The sequence below is a fragment of the Canis lupus genome, chromosome 15 (genome assembly GCF_003254725.2).
Source record: "Canis lupus dingo isolate Sandy chromosome 15, ASM325472v2, whole genome shotgun sequence".
Lineage (NCBI taxonomy): Eukaryota > Metazoa > Chordata > Mammalia > Carnivora > Canidae > Canis > Canis lupus.
In genome coordinates, this window is record NC_064257.1 from 9,784,749 (window position 1) to 9,802,838 (window position 18,090).

Genomic DNA, 18,090 nt, shown 5'->3' on the forward strand with positions numbered 1-18,090 from the left:
GGGGGAAAGCAGGCACATTTATAAATAGTACCTTGAAGGTGCCTAGTTTAGCAATTGATTGTTCAGGAAACCTAGTGTTGTTTGAAAGGGGTTTATTTATTTATTTATTTTTAAAGATTGTATTTATTTGAGAGAGAGAGGGAGAAGCAGACTCTCTGCTGAGCAAGGAACCCGATGTGGGGCTCAATCCCAAGACCCTGAGATCATGACCTGAAATGAAGGCAGACATTTAACCAACTGAGCCACCCAGGTGTGTCTTGAGAGGGGTTTATTTTATTTTTTAAAAAGATTTTATCCATTTCTTCATGAGAGACACAAGAGAGAAAAGCAGAGGGAGAAGCAGGCTCTGTGCAGGGAGCTTGATGTGGGACTCGATCCTGGGATTCTGGGACCATGCCCTGAGCCAAAGGCAGGTGCTCAACCACTGAGCCACCCAGGCGTCCTCCTGAGAGGGGTTTAGGTCACACTTTGATAATGTAGCTCAGGGTTTCTTTTTCTTTTTTTTTAAAGATTTTATTTATTTATGCATGAGAGACACACACAGAAAGAGAGAGGCAGAGACACAGGCAGAGGGAGAAGCAGGCTCCATGCAGGGAGCCCAACGTGGGACTTGATCCCCGGTCTCCAGGATCAGGCCCTGGGCCAAAGGCAGGCACTAAACCGCTGAGCCACCAGGGCTGCCCTAGCTCAGGGTTTCTTAAGAGAGAACTTGTATATCAATATCACCTGAGAACTTAGAAATGGGAAGTCTTAGACCTTATCTAGTCCTACTTTGAATCAGAATCAGAAACTTGAGGGTGGGGGATTTACTTATTAACCTTTTGCGTGATAAGTGTAGTTCATATTTTGAAAAAACTAATGCTACTAATGAGTAACATAGGGTTTTAAGTCTATGAAGCATGTAGTATTCACAAACACTGTTTATGCTAGGTATTTTTCTTTTTCTTTCTTTCTTTTTTTTTTATACATATGTAGAAACAACCCAGGGAGGTTGTCAGTTTTCTATGCTTTTGGGCAAGTAGTTAAAAGAGTGAGCTCTGGCATTGTACTGCATGGCTTGGAATTGTAGTGTTGCCATTTATATCAGCTATGTGAATTTGGGCAAGTCATTTAATCCCCTTGTGTTTCAGGTTCTTTATGTGTAAGATATGAATGAGTGCCTACTTTATAGAGGTAGGAGTGCTCTTCACAGTTGCTTGACTAGTTCCTTTAAGATTTAATTTAGGTGTCACTTGTAAATGACTTCCTCAGCTTTTTCTATTTGTTAAAAAATAATTCAGACATGACTTTTCCTCTTCTGCTTCCCTTAGTTATCTCTGATTCCATAGCAACTGTGTTTACTCCCTCATGTTGCACTTATCACAATGGATTGTTGTCTGTTTTTCCCCTCTAGACTTAAGTTTCCAACGTCCGGGACTATGGTTTCTTAGTGTTCCCAGTATCTAGGCATATGGATGTACAATAGATGTCTAAATGAATGAATTTTGGACTTTGTATTTCTTCAGTATGTTTCTCTCTGTACTTTGTTTTTGTTTTTTTAAAGATTTTATTTATTCATGACAGACACACACACACACACACACAGAGACAGAGACAGAGACACAGGCAGAGGGAGAAGCAGGCTCCATGCAGGGAGCCCGATGTGGGACTTGTTCCCGGGTCTCCAGGATCACACCCCGGGCTGAAGGCAACGCTAAACCGCTGGGCCTAACCGCTGGGCCACCAGGGCTGCCCTCTCTGTGTACTTTGTTTCTGCCTGGTAATAACATTAGTAATACAGTTTATTTGAATACTTTCTATTTGTCTGGCAGTCAGCTTAGCACATTAAATACATTTTTGTATTTAGCCATTGTGTTATAATTTTGCTTTCTCTTTTTTTTTCTCTTAAGGCTAAATGACAGGAGAGCAAAGAAGTTGTCCTATTTGTTCATCTCTCTATCGGGAGTGCCTAGTACAATGACACATTAATAGATCAGCAGTTGTGTAAATAGGAAATGACTGATATTAGTATGTTAATGCATTGTCTTCTACTGAATCACACAGACTACATAGTGTAAGGCATATTTGTATAATATTTCAATGGATCCTGAACTGGGAGTTTTAAGCATAATAGGTCATTTTAGCTATCTTCAGCCTTCCTAGCTGCTTTCCGTAAAGCAATATCTTCTCCACTCAACTGTTCGTGTAAGTGCTCCAGCCAGTTACTGTATTTCCTCAACTAGAAATTGAAATGAATGGTCTAGTAATTATATAAAACACTTGAAATTGAGACTGGATGGATATTATCTCTATACTCATGTGCCAAAATTATCCCTGCCTGCAATTCCAGTAGAAATTCTTATTCCTAGTACTTTCCTGATTGAGGTTAAGCAGTTACGGTTTCTGGTATAGGTAATTCTCTGTAGAGGCTGCATGAGTGATCAGCAGACAGCCCCCGAGCAATGCTTGCATTTTAAGAGAGGGGTGTGCTAAGTAGGCCAAATGACAAATTGGTGAAATGTGTGTGGCTGACTATAACACTCTGCTAGTATTTTACTAAACTAAGGATTGAAAGGCAACAGATCTTTTCACATTATAGTATAGGTAAGTTGACAGTATTTTTCCAAAGTTTCAGTCATTTGGCTGAAAAAGGATGCTTTTTATTTCCTGGCTTGCAGATTTTATTCCCAGGAAAAGACAGTGAAATGCAAGGATGTTTATCATATGAAAATCAATCAATGTAATGTACCACATTAATAGAACAAAGGGGAAAAAACCCCACATGATCATCTCAATGCAGAAAAAAGCATTTGACAGAATTCAACACCCTTTCATGATGAAAATACTCAATAAATGAGCAATAGAAGGGAACTTCCTCAATGTGATAAAAGCCATATATAAAAACCCACAGCTAGCATCATACCAAGTGTTGAAAGTCTAAAAGCTTTTTTTTAAGATGGGGAGCAAGATGAACATGTCTGCTTTTACCATCTCTATTCAACATAGTATTGGAAATTCTAGGTAGAAAAATTAGGCAAAAAAAAAAAAAAAAGAAATAAAGAAATAAAGGTATCCAATTTGGAAAGGAAAATAAACTTGTCTCTGTTGATGACCTGATATTTTAAAAATTTATTCTGATAAGTAATACATAGCATGAGATATACCCCCTTAATAAAATTTTAAATGAACAGTACAGTATTGTTAACTGTAACCACAATGGTGTGCAGCAGATCTCTGGAACCTTTTCATGTTGTATTACTGAAACTCTTCCCATTGTATAGCAACTCCCCATTTTCCTCTTCCTCCAGTCTGTGACAACAACTTTGCTTCTTTTTGCCTCTATGAGTTTCATTATTTTAGATACCTATTATAAGTGGAATCATGCAGTATTGTCCTTCTGTAACTGACTTAATTTCCCTTAGAATGTCTTCAAGTTTCATTCATGTTGTAGTATGCACAGGATTTCCTTCTTTTTTATGGCTGAACAATATTCTATGTGTACCACATTTTCTTTATTTTTAAATTAAGTTTTGAAAATTTTTTTTAAAATTTTTATTTATTTATGATAGTCACAGAGAGAGAGAGAGAGGCTCAGAGACACAGGCAGAGGGAGAAGCAGGCTCCATGCACCGGGAGCCCGATGTGGGATTCGATCCCGGGTCTCCAGGATCACGCCCTGGGCCAAAGGCAGGCGCCAAACCGCTGCGCCACCCAGGGAGCCCTAAGTTTTGAAATTTTAATTTCAGTTTTGTTAACATACAGTGTTATATTACTTTCAGGTGTACAATATAGTGATTTAACAATTCTGTACTTTCTCAGTGCTCATCATAATTGTACTCTTAATCCCTTTCACCTATTTTAACCACCCCCCCACCCACCTCTCCTCTGGTAACCACCCGTTTGTTTTCTGTAGTTAAGAGTCTGTTTCTTGTTTTGTCTCTGTGTCTCTGTGTCTTTTTTCTTTGCTGGTTTGTTTTGTTCTTTAAATTCCACATATGAGTGAAATCATATGTGTACCACATTTTCTTTATCCATTTGTTGATACACAGTTAAGTGTATCTCTCTAGTTCTTGGCTATTGTGAATCATGCTGCTGTGAACATAGGGGTGCATTTCTCTTTGAGAACCTGATTTCAGTTCTTTTGGATAAACACTGAGAAGTGGGATTAATGGATCATATAGTAGTTCTGTTTTTTAACTTTATGAGGAGGCTTCATACAGTTTGACATGACTTTAAATGTAGAAAATCCTAAAGATTCCATAAAACCAATGGTAGAGCTAATAAACAAATTTGGCAAAGTTGCAGGATACAGAATCAACACAAAAAAAAGTTTTCAATTTTTACTAGCAATGAACAATTTGCAAAGGAAATTAAGAAAGCAGTTTTGGGGGATCCCTGGGTGGCGCAGCAGTTTGGCGCCTGCCTTTGGCCCGGGGCGCGATCCTGGAGGCTCTGGGATCGAATCCCACGTCGGGCTCCTGGTGCATGGAGCCTGCTTCTCCCTCTGCCTGTGTCTCTGCCTCTCTGTCTCTCTCTGTGTAACTATCATGAATAAATAAATAAAATCTTTAAAAAAAAAAAAAAAAGAAAAGAAAAGAAAAAAAAAAAAAAAGAAAGCAGTTTTGGGAGTGCTTCTCCGTCATTTGAGAGGCTGATTCTCGGTTTCAGCTCAGGTCCTGATCTCATGGACCCTGAGGTTGAACCCAGAGTCTGGCTCTCAGCTCTGTGGGGAGAATGCCTGAGATTCTTTCCCTTTCCCTCTGCTTCTCACATGTGCACATGAATGCTCTCTCTCTCTCTCAGATAAATAAATCTTTAAGAAAAAAAAAAGAATATCATTTGTAGTAGCATCAAAAGAGTAAAATACTTTGAAATAAATTTAACCAGGGGGGCAGAAAGAAGACTTGTACAATGAAAAGTAGAAAACATTGCTTTGACTTAATGTTTGATTGTGATACTAGAGAAATAAAAGCAGATAAATATATGTAATTTGGGGTTAATAATAAAGTTTTTTTTAAAGACTTTATTTATTCATGAGAGACAGAGAGAGAGAGAGGCAGAGACACAGGCAGAGGGAGAAGCAGGCTCCATGCAGGGAGCCTGACATGGGACTCGATCCTGGGAACCAGGATCATGCCCTGGGCTGAAAGTGGCGCTAAACTGCTGAGCCACCCAGGCTGCCCAATAAAAAAGATTTTAGGGACACCTGGGTGGCTCAAGTGGTTGAGCGGCTGTCTTTGGCTCAGGTCGTGATCCTGGAGTTCCGGGATCAAGTCTCGCATTGGGCTCCCTGCATGGAGCTTGCTTCTCCCTCTGCCTGTGTCTCTGCTTCTCTCTCTGTGTCTCTCATGAAGAAATAGATAAAATCTTTCAAAAATAAAAAAGATTTAAAAAATTATTTTCATATTAAGTTGTGTTAATAGGTGGCCCTTATGACTAAAGGTGCCTTAGAATTGGAACATGGTAATACTTCTCTGAGTGTTATGGAAGCTCAAATGATACACCGCATATGAAGGATGCTGGTAAGAATGATGAAACTAACAACATAGATGTTAAAAGCTAGTAAGATAATGGAGAAAATAACAACACTGATGATTGAAGCAAACAAATGATTAAGAACAAAAAGTCTTACAATCAGACTTCTTGGATTTGAATGCTGGTTCCAACACTTAAATAGGTATATGACTCTGAGTCACTCAGTTTATTAATGTCTCATTTTCCTCATTTGTAATGTATAGGAAATACTCAATAAGGATTTAATGTATGTTATATTATGAAGCCATAATACACTGTATGTATGATTTTTAAATGTGGGGTATTTAAATTCTGACTTTATAATTTAACTTATCTTTTAATTTTGTATTTATGTATTGATTATTTAAGTAGGCTTAACACCCAGCGTCGGGCTCAAACTAATGGCCCTGAGATCAAGAGTGGCATGCTCTTCCTACTAAGCCAGCCAGCCAGCCAGGTGCCCCTTAACTTACTTGCTTGCTTGCTTATTTATTTATTTATTTATTTATTTATTTATTTATTTATGACTTGCCTTTTTAAAAAGCAGCATTTCATTGTTGATTCTTTTGGGTCTCTGGTATCCCATTAACTATGAAAGATTTTTGCTCCTTACCTTCCTTTTTAGAAAGCAACAACATTTCATTGCTGATTCTCTTGGGCCTCTGGTACCCCATTAATTGTGAAATTTTTTTTTTGTTTTACTTGTGCAAAGCTACTGAAGAGCTACTCTCCATATGTCTGTATTAAATTTCAGCATATTTGTTTGCCTTCATTTACTACAGGCCAACTTTTACTAATCTATTAGTTCTGGGCTATTAATCATTCTCTCCAACTGGTGTCAGTGGCAGACTGTGAGGGTTTACCCCTCTCTCCCATTTTGTAAGTCATAATAATGAAAATTCTTTTTATAAAATTCTTTGCTATTTTAGAAATGAACAAACAATAAACATCCAAACATGTTTATTTTCTTGGTTTACTTTAAGTTTATTTAAGAAATGATATGTGTTTCAAATTATACTTGAGACAAAGTAAGGTTGTGTGGATATTTTTTATTTTATTTTATTTTTTAATATTTTATTTATGAGAGAGAGCTAGAAAACAAGCAGGGGAAAGCAGAGGTTGAGGTAGGAGCAGACTCCCCACCAAGCAGGGAGCCTGATGTGGGGGCTTGATCCCCGGATTCCGGAATCATGAACTGAGCTGAAGCCGATACTCAACCAACTAAGCCACCCAGGCACCCCTGTGTGGATATTTTTTAAATGTTAGATCTATAGCATAAAAGAATTGGGATAGCAAAGATTTTCTGTTGCTTTATTGTTTGATCCGTATTGTTCTGAATACCAGTCAAGAAATATGTAAAATTCACTCTTTTAGCCAGTTCTTTTGTTCTTATATCAGAACCGTTTTATGCAAGTGATAGGGAATGCCAGTTCTTAAGTGGAAAGGGAATGTTAGTTTACGTACTTGATAGGTCTGGGAGTAGAGCTGGCTTCACATGTGTTAAGGTCTCAATGATATCACTCCTCTGTTTTTCCTTCATATCTTGGCTCCAGTCTTACGCAAGCTTTTTGGTGTACCACTAAGAGGATTTTATACACTTTATAACTACTAGTACATGGACAAGAGAACCTCTTTTCTGGTAGCTCCCACAAAAGAACTGTGATTTTGTCTGATTGGACCGACTAAAGTTCCTATTTTTCCCTGAAACAGTTGCTATGGAGAATGGGTTGAAGAGTTGGTTTACCAGAAAGAATTGAAGTTACTGGTTGTTATGGGTCGATTTGTGCCTCTCTCCCACTCAAATTCATATGTTGAGTTCCTAAAATATGACTTGGAGAGAGTCACTAGAGATAGTTAGTTGAGATAGTTAGTTGAGTTACTCATACTGGAGTAGGGTGGGCCACTAATCCAGTACAGTGATGTCTTCATCAAAAGCAGAAATTTGGACACAGACATGTAAGGAGAATGCTATGTGAAGATTGGCGTTATGTTGCCACAAGCCAAGAAACTACCAGAAGTAGGAGAGAGGCCTGGAACAGATCCTTCCCTAGTGCCTTCAGAGGGAGCTTGGCCCTTCAGAGGGCCCTTGATTTTGGACTTCTGGCCTCCAGATTGTTAGTAAATTTCTATTGTTCTAAGCTGCTTAGTTTGTGGTGTATTTTTATGGCACCTCTAGCAAACCAGTGTGGTGATCATGAATTTATAGTAATACCAATCCTGTTCAGTGACTTTCTCAGCTGCAGCCTCGAAGAAAAGAGGGTAGTTAGATTCATCCAGGTTTGGGATTTTGCTGTATTTGTGTGACCAAATGACCAGAGGAGTAAGATTTTAGGTTACTGGCAAGAATATTCCCCCCCCCCCCTTCTGGCAAGAATATTATCGAAATCGTGCATCATTGTATCTAAACTGAATGAGGAGGGAAGTATAGTAAGAGAGGGTCTGGTGGTTCAAAGTCAAAATGAAAGGGTCCATGGATAAGAGGTCTTATAGAGGCAAAGGACTATACCTTGAAAGAAGTCCTATTTGGAGAGCAAGATGCTCAAAGTATGATTTAGGATGAAGAGCGAGTGCTGGTCAAGGTAGAAGGGCTAGGAAGGATGTGACCATGGGAGTAAGATAGTGAGTGGGCCATAGCATATGTATAGCTCCATGTTTTGCAGTGAATACTGGAGTTAAGAGGTCTAGGAGGTAAGAAGCCAGGTTGTTGGATGGGTTGTTTAATCTATGATATAGTCATCCATTGGTAATGAGATTCAGAGTAGAGAGGAAGACAGTGAGTTGCCAAAGCCTTAGATGAGGTAGAGAGATCAGGTTAGAAGACACCAGTGTTTTTTGTTTTTTTTTTTTAATATTTTATTTAAATTCAATTTGCCAACATATGGTAAACACCCAGTACTCTTCTCATCATGTGCGCTTCTAAGTACCCATCACCCAGTTACCGCATCCTGCCACCCTTCTCAGAAGACTCCAGTGTTAAGGAAAAGAAGAGAGTAATTTTGTTGAAAGGTAAGAGCCTCAAAAGAGTAAAGCTTAAAAAAAAAAAAAAAAAAAAGAGTAAAGCTTTATTTATTTACTTTTTAAGTAGGCTCTGCACCCAGCGTGGAGCCTGACATGGAGTTTGAACTCATAACTCTGAGGTCAAGACCTGAGCTGAGATCATGAGTTGGATATTTAACTGACTGAGCCACCTAGGTGCCCCTATAGAATTTAGTGATTCATCACTTGGATATAACACCTAGTATTCATCCCAACAAGTGCCCTCCATAATGCCCATCACCCATTGTTTTTTTTTTTTTTTAAGTTTTATTTTATAACTATTTATTTATTTATTTTAAAGATTTTATTTATTTATGCTTGAGAGACATAGAGAGAGGCAGAGACACAGGCAGAGGGAGAAGCAGGCTCCACTCCATGCAGGGAGCCCGATATGGGACTTGATCCCGGGTTTCCAGAATCCCACCCTGGGCTGAAGGCGGTGCTAAACCGAAGGGCCACCAGGGCTGCCCCCATTGTTTTGTTTTTAAAACAAAAAGTTGAGTAACATAATGTGGACAAGCTGTGGGGGTAATCAAAGGGGATTTTAATCCCATTTCTGGACCCTGAGATAGGCTGGATGTTAAAACTGGACCATCTGAGAGTGCTGTCAGGGAGGTAAGAGATTGAGTTCCATTGAGAGTGGGAGGTTGAAGGTAATATTTTGAGAAAAGATGTGTCTGCTTTTCTCTTCAGGACAGGACCAGGTGTTATTTCATGTTGGTAAGTGGAGGGAACATTCTCAGTAGAGGTTGAGGAAAAAAATGACTTGCTTACTTTTTTCTTTCTGTACTAGACAGTAAACTCCTTATAAGTAGGGACTATGTATCACTGTGCCTACCTCAGTCTTTGGCAAGTAGTAGGTTGTCAATAAATGTTGAATAAATGAATTTATACTTCCAACAGTATTTGAGAATTTACTGTAAGAAGGAATTTCATTAATAATCATTCATTCAACTAATATTTATTGAGGGTTTTCATATGTAGATACGGTGATAGGTATTGGGGATATGATGGTGAACAAGATAGATATGGGCTTCTGCTCTAATGGAGCTCACCTTAATGTGAGGGCCGTAAAACACACACACACACACACACACACACACACAGGCAAAATTAAAACAAGTCATAGTAAGGGCTTTCTGAAGGAAACAGAAACAAGCAAGACTGAGGTAGAATATAAAAGAGAAGAGGACCTACATCATAAATGATCCAAAAAAAATCTTAGAATGGGTAGGTAACATTTAAACTAAGACCTAAAGAAAATGAAAATACCAACTATGATTTTCAGGAAGAGAGAATGACACTTGCAAAGTCTGTGAGTTGGGACAGAATTTGCTCTTTAGAACTGATGTCAGAGTGGGTTTTAGAGAAAAATTTTTTTATTTTTCTGTCAGATGTTTGGGAGATATCCAAGTGGAGATGTAGAAGGTTAATATAAAAGTTTGGAGTTAGAGAAAGGGTCTGAAGTAAAGGTAGCAGTTTGGTAATCATCAGCGTTAGGTGTGGTATTGAACAATGGAAATGGATATGATCACCTGGGTTAATGTACAAATAGGAGGTTGTGAATGTCCTTTGTAAAAGGTAAAGTGCTATACATATAAATACAGGAGATAGTTATTTTGTTTCATTTCTTCCTTACTTGAATTGTTATAATTCATATATTATTCATGCTTAAAGATAATGCTTGTCCCAGTGATTTCTCTTTATTTTGGGCTGTCTAGACTGGTATGTGTAGGGCTTCCTGTCTTCTGAGGAGAGACCAGAGCTACTCTTTATATTCATTGTCACTCTGCCACTTAGATTTTTGATCAGGTTGGGCTGGATTTAACAAAAGCTGGTTTGTTATTGGTCTGAGTTGTTGGTATGTTTTGTTTACATCCACTGTTTTTCGGTAGTATACGGCTATGGCATCTTTTGAAATCCTTTTGTTTACTTGAAATACCTTTACCTTTCATTTCTGATAATCTCCAAAGCAAATCTATTCTTAGATCTAGATTTTGAAAGCTTTCTTAACAATACTCCTAGAGTTCTAGGAGTCACAACTCATTTAATAATTTAATAATGACTAGGTGTCTTCTAGGGACAGAGCAGTAGGTTTAGGTACCTAGGGTTCCAAAAACCATACAGGACTCTTGCCCCTCAAACAGCTTATACTTAAAGTTACAGTGCTCCATTCTGCAAATATGCTAACATCTCATGTTTGTCCCATAACAAACCATTTTAAATTGGTAACATAGTAGGCAGAGACCTAGGAATACTTCAAGAATCGTATTAAGAAAGCTTTCAAAATCTGTGCATTCTCTAAGTGAACTGCATTCTCTAAGTGAACTGCCCAGATGCCTGCTTGTGTTACCTTAAGCTTCTCATCAGCTTTAAAGGTGAGGACTACTCACAGCACTTGCTTTTCTCCATCCTCTACTCAGCTTCAGGGTTGTTTTCCTTCCTGAGTTTCATTATTATTGACGTTCTTTTGATGCTTCAGACATGTTCAGATTGCTGTTTCCTTTTGTCAGTTTGAATTGCCCCTTTTTATTTTCTCATTCTTCTGCTTACTGTTCATTTTTATCCTTTTTCCTTTGTATTGTGAAATATACAAGTCTGTTTTAGACATCACAAGAGTGTCAGAAGGATTTAGTCTCCTTTGCAAGCCATTCACATTGAGTAAATTATGTATATAAATGCATAGGCTTTTCTGATTGTATTCATTACTTTGGCCTTTGTACCTGCTGTTCCATCATTAAAGGAATTGGTGGTTGTGGTTGTGATTGAGTAGTTGAAAGGATGTCAGGGCTAGTTCCACTTCTGGTTCCTCAGTTCTCTTGAAAATGGAGCATTAGAAGGCTGTATTCTTAGTAAGCTGAATTTTTGTGTGTTAATATGTAAAAAGTACTTGTATGGCAAATTACCTGGAAAATTGTGTGCATTGTAACATTTATTTTTTTTATAACACTTATTTTTCTATGTCTACTAGTACTGAATTGTTACTTGTTTTCTTAAATTTTTAGATTGACCAAAACAAAACAAATTTTGGGTGGTTTATTTAGAAAAATAAAATCTTTCCCATTATCTTCTTTTCATTACCTAGACTTCTGTATCTGTTTGCCTTTATACACAGTGTTCTTCCTGTCTGGATTGCTGCCTCTTTATTTCATAGTGGTCTTCAATAACACGTTTACATGGCAATTTGCAAAAAGTACTATAGAGAGGTTGCATATACCCTTTATCCAGTTGTCCCTAATTGTAATACCTCATATAATTCTAGTACAATAGCAAAACCAGAAAATTGACACTGGCACAGTTCATAGGACTTATTCAAATGTCATTGGTTTTATAGACACGTGTGTGTGTATTTGTATGTAGTTTTATGCATATGAGGTTTTATCATGTGTGGATTCATGTAACTAGCAACAATTAAGATAACTGTTCCATCACAAAGATTTTTCATCTTACTTCTTTATATCATACCTACTCCCTTCATTTTATTAATTTATACACTGTTTTTTTTTTTTTTTTTATCATGTTACTCACTGGTTACTCTTCATTGTGTGGCCCTGTGATTAACGGAAAAAAGATAAACGTTATGTTTTAGAAGTTATTTCTCTATTTTTACCTTTTTTTCCCCCACATCCTTCTATAACTATTTACAATAAGCCTAATAACACTAAAGTTTCAGTTCATTTTGTGCACTATAGAATCATAGTCTCCTATGATGAGACCCCCAAAAATGAAACTAAAAATTCCATATGAGGCAATTCTTGACATTTATTTATTAACCTATGAATTTCCCTAATAACCAGGACCACCATCTCTTCTTCTTCCACCACCTCCTCCTCCTCCTCTTTCTCTTCTTTTTTTTACTACCTGGTATTCTTTGGTGTCAGATTACCTGTATGTTTTGCTGGATTATGTTGCAATAAGAAATAATGCAGAACATTGGCTTACAATAACAGAGGTTTAATTATTGTTCACATTATAGGTTCCCTAGTAATCAACTACAGTTCTACTCCATGATTCTTTTTCATTTTAGGATCCAGATTGCAAGAGCACCCCCTATTTGTGACATACTGTTCTCTTGGTAGAGAGAAAAGAGCAAGAGTTAGTGGAAACATAGCTCTTAAAGCTTCTACTTGCAGATGGAAGTTTCTATTTCACTGGCCAAAGTAAGTCTCATGGCCAGGCCAACAACAGTAGGGTTGTACTTGCTGCAGAGACGCACTACAAGTCACATGGCAACAGGCAGAGGTGTTAATGATACTTTGAAAAGAGGAGAATAGATGAGAATTATAATGCAACCTACCTTAGGATGGTGTAGTATGCAATACTTCTGTAGTAACTTTTTTCTTACTGAAGTTTATGATACTTTAAATGGTTTTTTTCTTAATAAAAATAGCAGCTCCTTTTTTTTTTTTATTTTATTTGTTTATTCATGAGAGACACAGAGAGGCAGAGGAAGAAGCAGGCTCACTGTGGGGAGCCTGATGTGGGCCTCAATCCCAGAACCCTGGGATCACGACCTGAGCCAAAGGCAGACACTCAACCACTGAGCCACCCAGGTGCCCCACAATTCCTTTCTTTTTCTTTGTTGCACTAGTTAGAATATTGGTTCAAGCCAAAATCACACTGGTTTATTTTATTTTATTTTATTTTATTTTATTTAGATTTTATTTATTTATTCATAGAGATGCAGAGAGAGAGAGAGAGAGAGAGAGAGAGAGGCAGACACACAGGCAGAGGGAGAAGCAGGCTCCATGCAGAGAGCCTGACGTGGGACTGGATCCAGGGTCTCCAGATCACGCCCTGGGCTGCAGGCGGCGCTAAACCGCTGCGCCACCGGGGCTGCCCATCACACTGGTTTAAACAGAGAGAGTTTATCTCCCTTAAGCAACTGTTCAGGTAGGGTAAGTGTATAGGACAGATATAGCATCTTTAGGATAGTGTCTGGGACCTAGGCCCTTTTTCTCCTGTTGTTCTTTTATTCTCAACCATGTTTTCCATCTTAGTCTGGACAACTGGTCTATATTCTGCCAACATACCTGTATTTGACAAGCTGGAAGGAAGGGCTAGGAGGTAGAAAACATTCTCCAGACTTCCCTGTAGGTGCATAGACCTGGGATTGGACACATTATTTTTTTTTTCTCATTCCATTGAGGAGAACTGGGATTGTAAGAGAGGCTGGGAAATGTAGCTTTAGCTAGGTGTCCATGTGTCCAGATAAGGCTTAGGGGTACTGTTCTAAAGAAAGAAGAAAGGATATTAGGAAACAAGCAGCCATCTCTTTAATTAATTTAATCCATATGAGACTTATGAAAAATAGATATTACTAGCACTTTACAGATAAGGAGACAGGCTTCTAATTTTATTTTGTGTTATTTGAGAGAGAGAGCATGAGCAAGAGGAGGGACAGAGGGACAAGCAGACAATCTGCTGAGTGGGGAGCCCAGTGTGAGGCTCGATTCCAGGACCCTAAGATCATGACCTGAGCCAAAGACACTTAACTAACTAAGCTACCCAGGCTCCCCAAGGAGACAGGATTTTAAAGAAGTGAAATAAGTGGTTCAGGTTCATCTAAGAAGTAGTAGAATTGGACTTTGGATCTAGGCCTATCTGATACCAAAACTTGAGTATTTTTTTACAAAACTGTATTTGCTTTCTAACATCTATTATTTACAAGCACTTAACATTTTTTCAGAGTAGTAATAAATAGCTACTGACTCTTTAGAAGGAATTCTTATATTTATGAATATTTTACTTTGTGGCAACTGATGAATTTATTATATAGCTAATAAATAAATAATTGTTTTTAAATAATGTTAGAATTTTAAAAGGTCAAATTTTTATTTGGACAACTTTAAAAGTTTTCCTTTAGAAATTAATTTAGATACTAAAAATTCATATGCAGTTTTGAATATGGATTTCATATTTGGGGGATTTTTGTATTTTCCCTCAATTTGAAAATAGCTTTATTATTTTATTTTAATTATAAAAATAGAAAATACTTATAAAAAAGAATACAGAGTAGTACAACAAAGAATGTAAAAATAATTTATACCATTTTAGCTATATGCTAAATTTTTTTATTTCTGCATTCATTATGTGTGTTGTGTATCTGTGATTTCTTTTTGATTTAAAATGATCATATTTCAGGAAAAAAGTTTTTACCGAGACACACCAAAAACACTCTTTGGTCTTTTTGCTTGATGAGTGAATTGGCAATTTGGATGGCTTTTTCCATTCTCACTTAGCTGTATCGTATTAGTATACTAATCAGTACAGGGTGTACTTTAGAACACTTTAGTGTGCTAATGCCTTCTCAAATGTGTTTATGTAGTAACCAATGAGTCTGTAATGTGAGGATTAGTAAAGTACAATTTGGAGCTCAGAATTTCTTTTTGTGTATGAGATTCCCATTCCTCCCCCCTCAGCACTAAAAATTCAACTAAAAATTGAATTATCTTTATAATTTAACTCTTCATTATAGATGGAATGTATTTTATTTGCTTCCTCTAGCAAAGTATTTTCACCCTTATCTATAAGTAGGATGGATATGTAATTTTTTACCAAATTTGGACATTTTTGAGAATGAAAGGGATACTTATAAATATTTAAAATTCTGAAAGTTTTTTGAGATATATTTTTTGGCATCAAAATGATTTCATTACATTGATAGGTAAGTATAGTAGTTCCAGACAAAGACAGTTTTCAGAAATAAAATTATTAAAACATACTATAACAAAATTAAGTCTTTATATTAATTATCACAATATTTGCCATTTATATATGTATACAATGGAATATTACTCAGCCATTAGAAACGACAAATACCCACCATTTGCTTCGACATGGATGGAACTGGAGGGTGTTATGCTGAGTGAAATAAGTCAATCGGAGAAAGACAAACATTATATGGTCTCATTCATTAGGGGAATATAAAAAATAGTGAAAGGGAATAAAGGGGAAAGGAGAAAAAATGAGTGGGAAATATCAGAAAGGGAGACAGAACATGAGAGACTCCTAACTCTGGGAAATGAACAAGGGGTATAGAAAGGGAGGTAGGTGGGGGGTGGGGGTGACTGGGTGACGGGCACTGAGGGGCGCACTTGATGGGATGAGCACTGGGTGTTATTCTATATGTGGCAAATTGAACACCAATAAAAAATAAATTAAAAACAGTATTTGCCATTTAACAGCTTGGATAAATAACCTCTCTGAGATTAGGTATTAACATAATCCAGAAGATTCTAAAGGAAAAAGACCAGTTGGCTGCATACCTGAGCTCCATGGAAAAGTCTTTCTCTGACCTCTTCAAGCGGTTTGAGAAACAGAAGGAAGTGATCCAGGGGTATCACACGAATGAAGAATCTCTGAAGAAGTGTGTTGAGGATTACATAGTGAGGATTGAGAAGGAGGGCCAGTGGTACCAGGCCCTGAAGGCCCACGCAGAAGAGAAGCTCAAGCTGGCCAGTGAGGAGATCGCTCAGGTGCGCGGCAAGGCCCAAGCGGAGGCCTTGGCCTTCCAGGCCAGCCTGAGGAAGGAGCAGATGCGCATCCAGTCACTGGAGAAGACAGTAGAGCAGAAGACTAAGGAAAATGAAGAATTAATCCGAATCTGTGAGGACCTCATTTCCAAGATGGAGAAGATCTGACCTGAAGCCCTACTGCCCCCCTTCTGTATATCTGTCTGGGGAAGATTTTGTGTTCTTTCCTCTCACATAACCTCTGGTTTTTAAACTAGACTACTTTAAGAAGAGTAAATAAAATTTCCCTTAGGTTCGCAAAAAAACAAAAAAAACAAAAAAAACAAAAAAAACAGAAAAAAACTGGGTTTTCCAGAGAAACAGGACCAACAGGATAGACATACACACACATTCACATACACTGATTTTAAGGAATTGGCTTATGTGATTGTGGATGCTGGCAAGTCCTAAATCTGCAGGCCAGCAGACTGGGGACCCAGGGGTGAGCTGATGTTGCTCCTGAATCTAAAGGCTTTCTGGAGGCAAGATTTCTTCTTCCTCAGGGGACTTCAGTCTTTTCTCTTAAGATCTTCATCTGATTGGATGAAGCCCGTGCTTAACTGACTGAGCCACCCAGGTGTCCTAAATGTTGATTTCCTAATCTAGTTTTATACCCATTAAGGCTATAGGCCCAACCTTGATGCTTGAAGATTTTTTTCTTGTTTGTATTTCTAACTAAGCCTTTCTTGCCCCTCTCATCTACTTAATAAGTGCTGTCAAATCCATTTTACAAACATTTGTTCAGACCATACCCTTCTTTTCTGCCATTGCCAGTGTTCAGGTCCTCTATTGGGTCCATTAAAATTATTTCCTGAGTAGCTTCTACTTTCCGTCCTATTTTCCCTCTTCACAAATAATCACCGAGACCTAATACTATGTTAATAACTTATGAATCTGTCCTCTTTGTCTATTCTCAATTTCTTTACTTTTACTGTGGCATGTGAATCCCTTAAGTTGCCTTTTACAAAACTTCACAATCTTCTTTCCAATTCCTGATACCATTCAGAATTTACTCTTTTCTTTTTCTTTTTTTTTTTTTGATTTTTATTTATTTATGATGGTCACACAGAGAGAGAGAGAGAGAGAGAGAGGCAGAGACATAGGCAGAGGGAGAAGCAGGCTCCATGCACCGGGAGCCCGATGTGGGATTCGATCCCGGGTCTCCAGGATCGCACCCTGGGCCAAAGGCAGGCGCTAAACCGCTGCGCCACCCAGGGATCCCCAGAACTTACTCTTTTCAAACATTAACTGAGCTTTCTGTTGATTGCAGGCCTTTGTGCATGCTCTTACCTCTATGTAGACTCCGCCTCTCCCCTTCTCATCCATACTTCAAATGCCTGCACTGATGTCACTTCCTTGAAGTCTTCTTGGATTTCCTTCCTGGTTCTAGAACACTCTTACACATTCATGTACAGGTGAACTTGAGCCTTCAGACATTAATATTCCTATGCTGCCTTTCAGATGAGATAGTAAATCTGTTCATTAGCTGTCCAGGGAACCCTTTAAACTGTGGTATGAACTCCTTGCCTACAAGCATTTCAGATAAGATGATATAAATATCTTTTTGTATATCAGCTTGTATATTCACTTGATTATTTTATCAAAATGGTTTTGAGTTGTATTCATAGGGACCTTGGACACTTAGGTAGAAGATGAATGCTGAAGGCTTTTGGACTTTCAACTGTCTATATATTGGGTTTCTTGGTAAAATTTTGCATGAGGAAAAAAAGTTTTTTTTTTAATTTTTATTTATTTTTGATAGTCACAGAGAGAGAGAGAGGCAGAGACACAGGCAGAGGGAGAAGCAGGCTCCATGCACCGGGAGCCTGATGTGGGATTCGATCCCGGGTCTCCAGGATCGCGCCCTGGGCCAAAGGTAGGCGCCAAACCGCTGCGCCACCCAGGGATCCCGGAAAAAAAAGTTTTGATGACAAAAGTAATTTTAAAATTCTTGTTCTAGAAAATAAAAATAAATTCTTGTTCTATTTTTTTCTACTTGATTCTTAATAATCCATATGGCTGCCTTTATCCACTTTCCCTTCCTCCT

At 38.0% G+C, this 18,090-nt stretch overlaps 1 protein-coding gene across 9 annotated transcripts in view; it reads left to right on the top strand.

Moving 5' to 3' along the window:
• EPS15 (epidermal growth factor receptor pathway substrate 15) overlaps window positions 1–18,090 on the top strand; it is a 143,434-nt gene that overhangs the window by 16,064 nt on the left and 109,280 nt on the right. For 6 of the 9 annotated variants that reach the window (XM_049093899.1, XM_049093898.1, XM_049093897.1 and 3 more), the window contains exon 2: window positions 17,806–17,919. The exons of the other annotated variants lie outside the window; for them this stretch is intronic. In XM_049093899.1, the coding sequence (XP_048949856.1) occupies window positions 17,806–17,919 (114 nt within the window). The remainder of the gene's footprint in view (window positions 1–17,805; window positions 17,920–18,090) is intronic. 9 annotated transcript variants of the gene reach the window in all.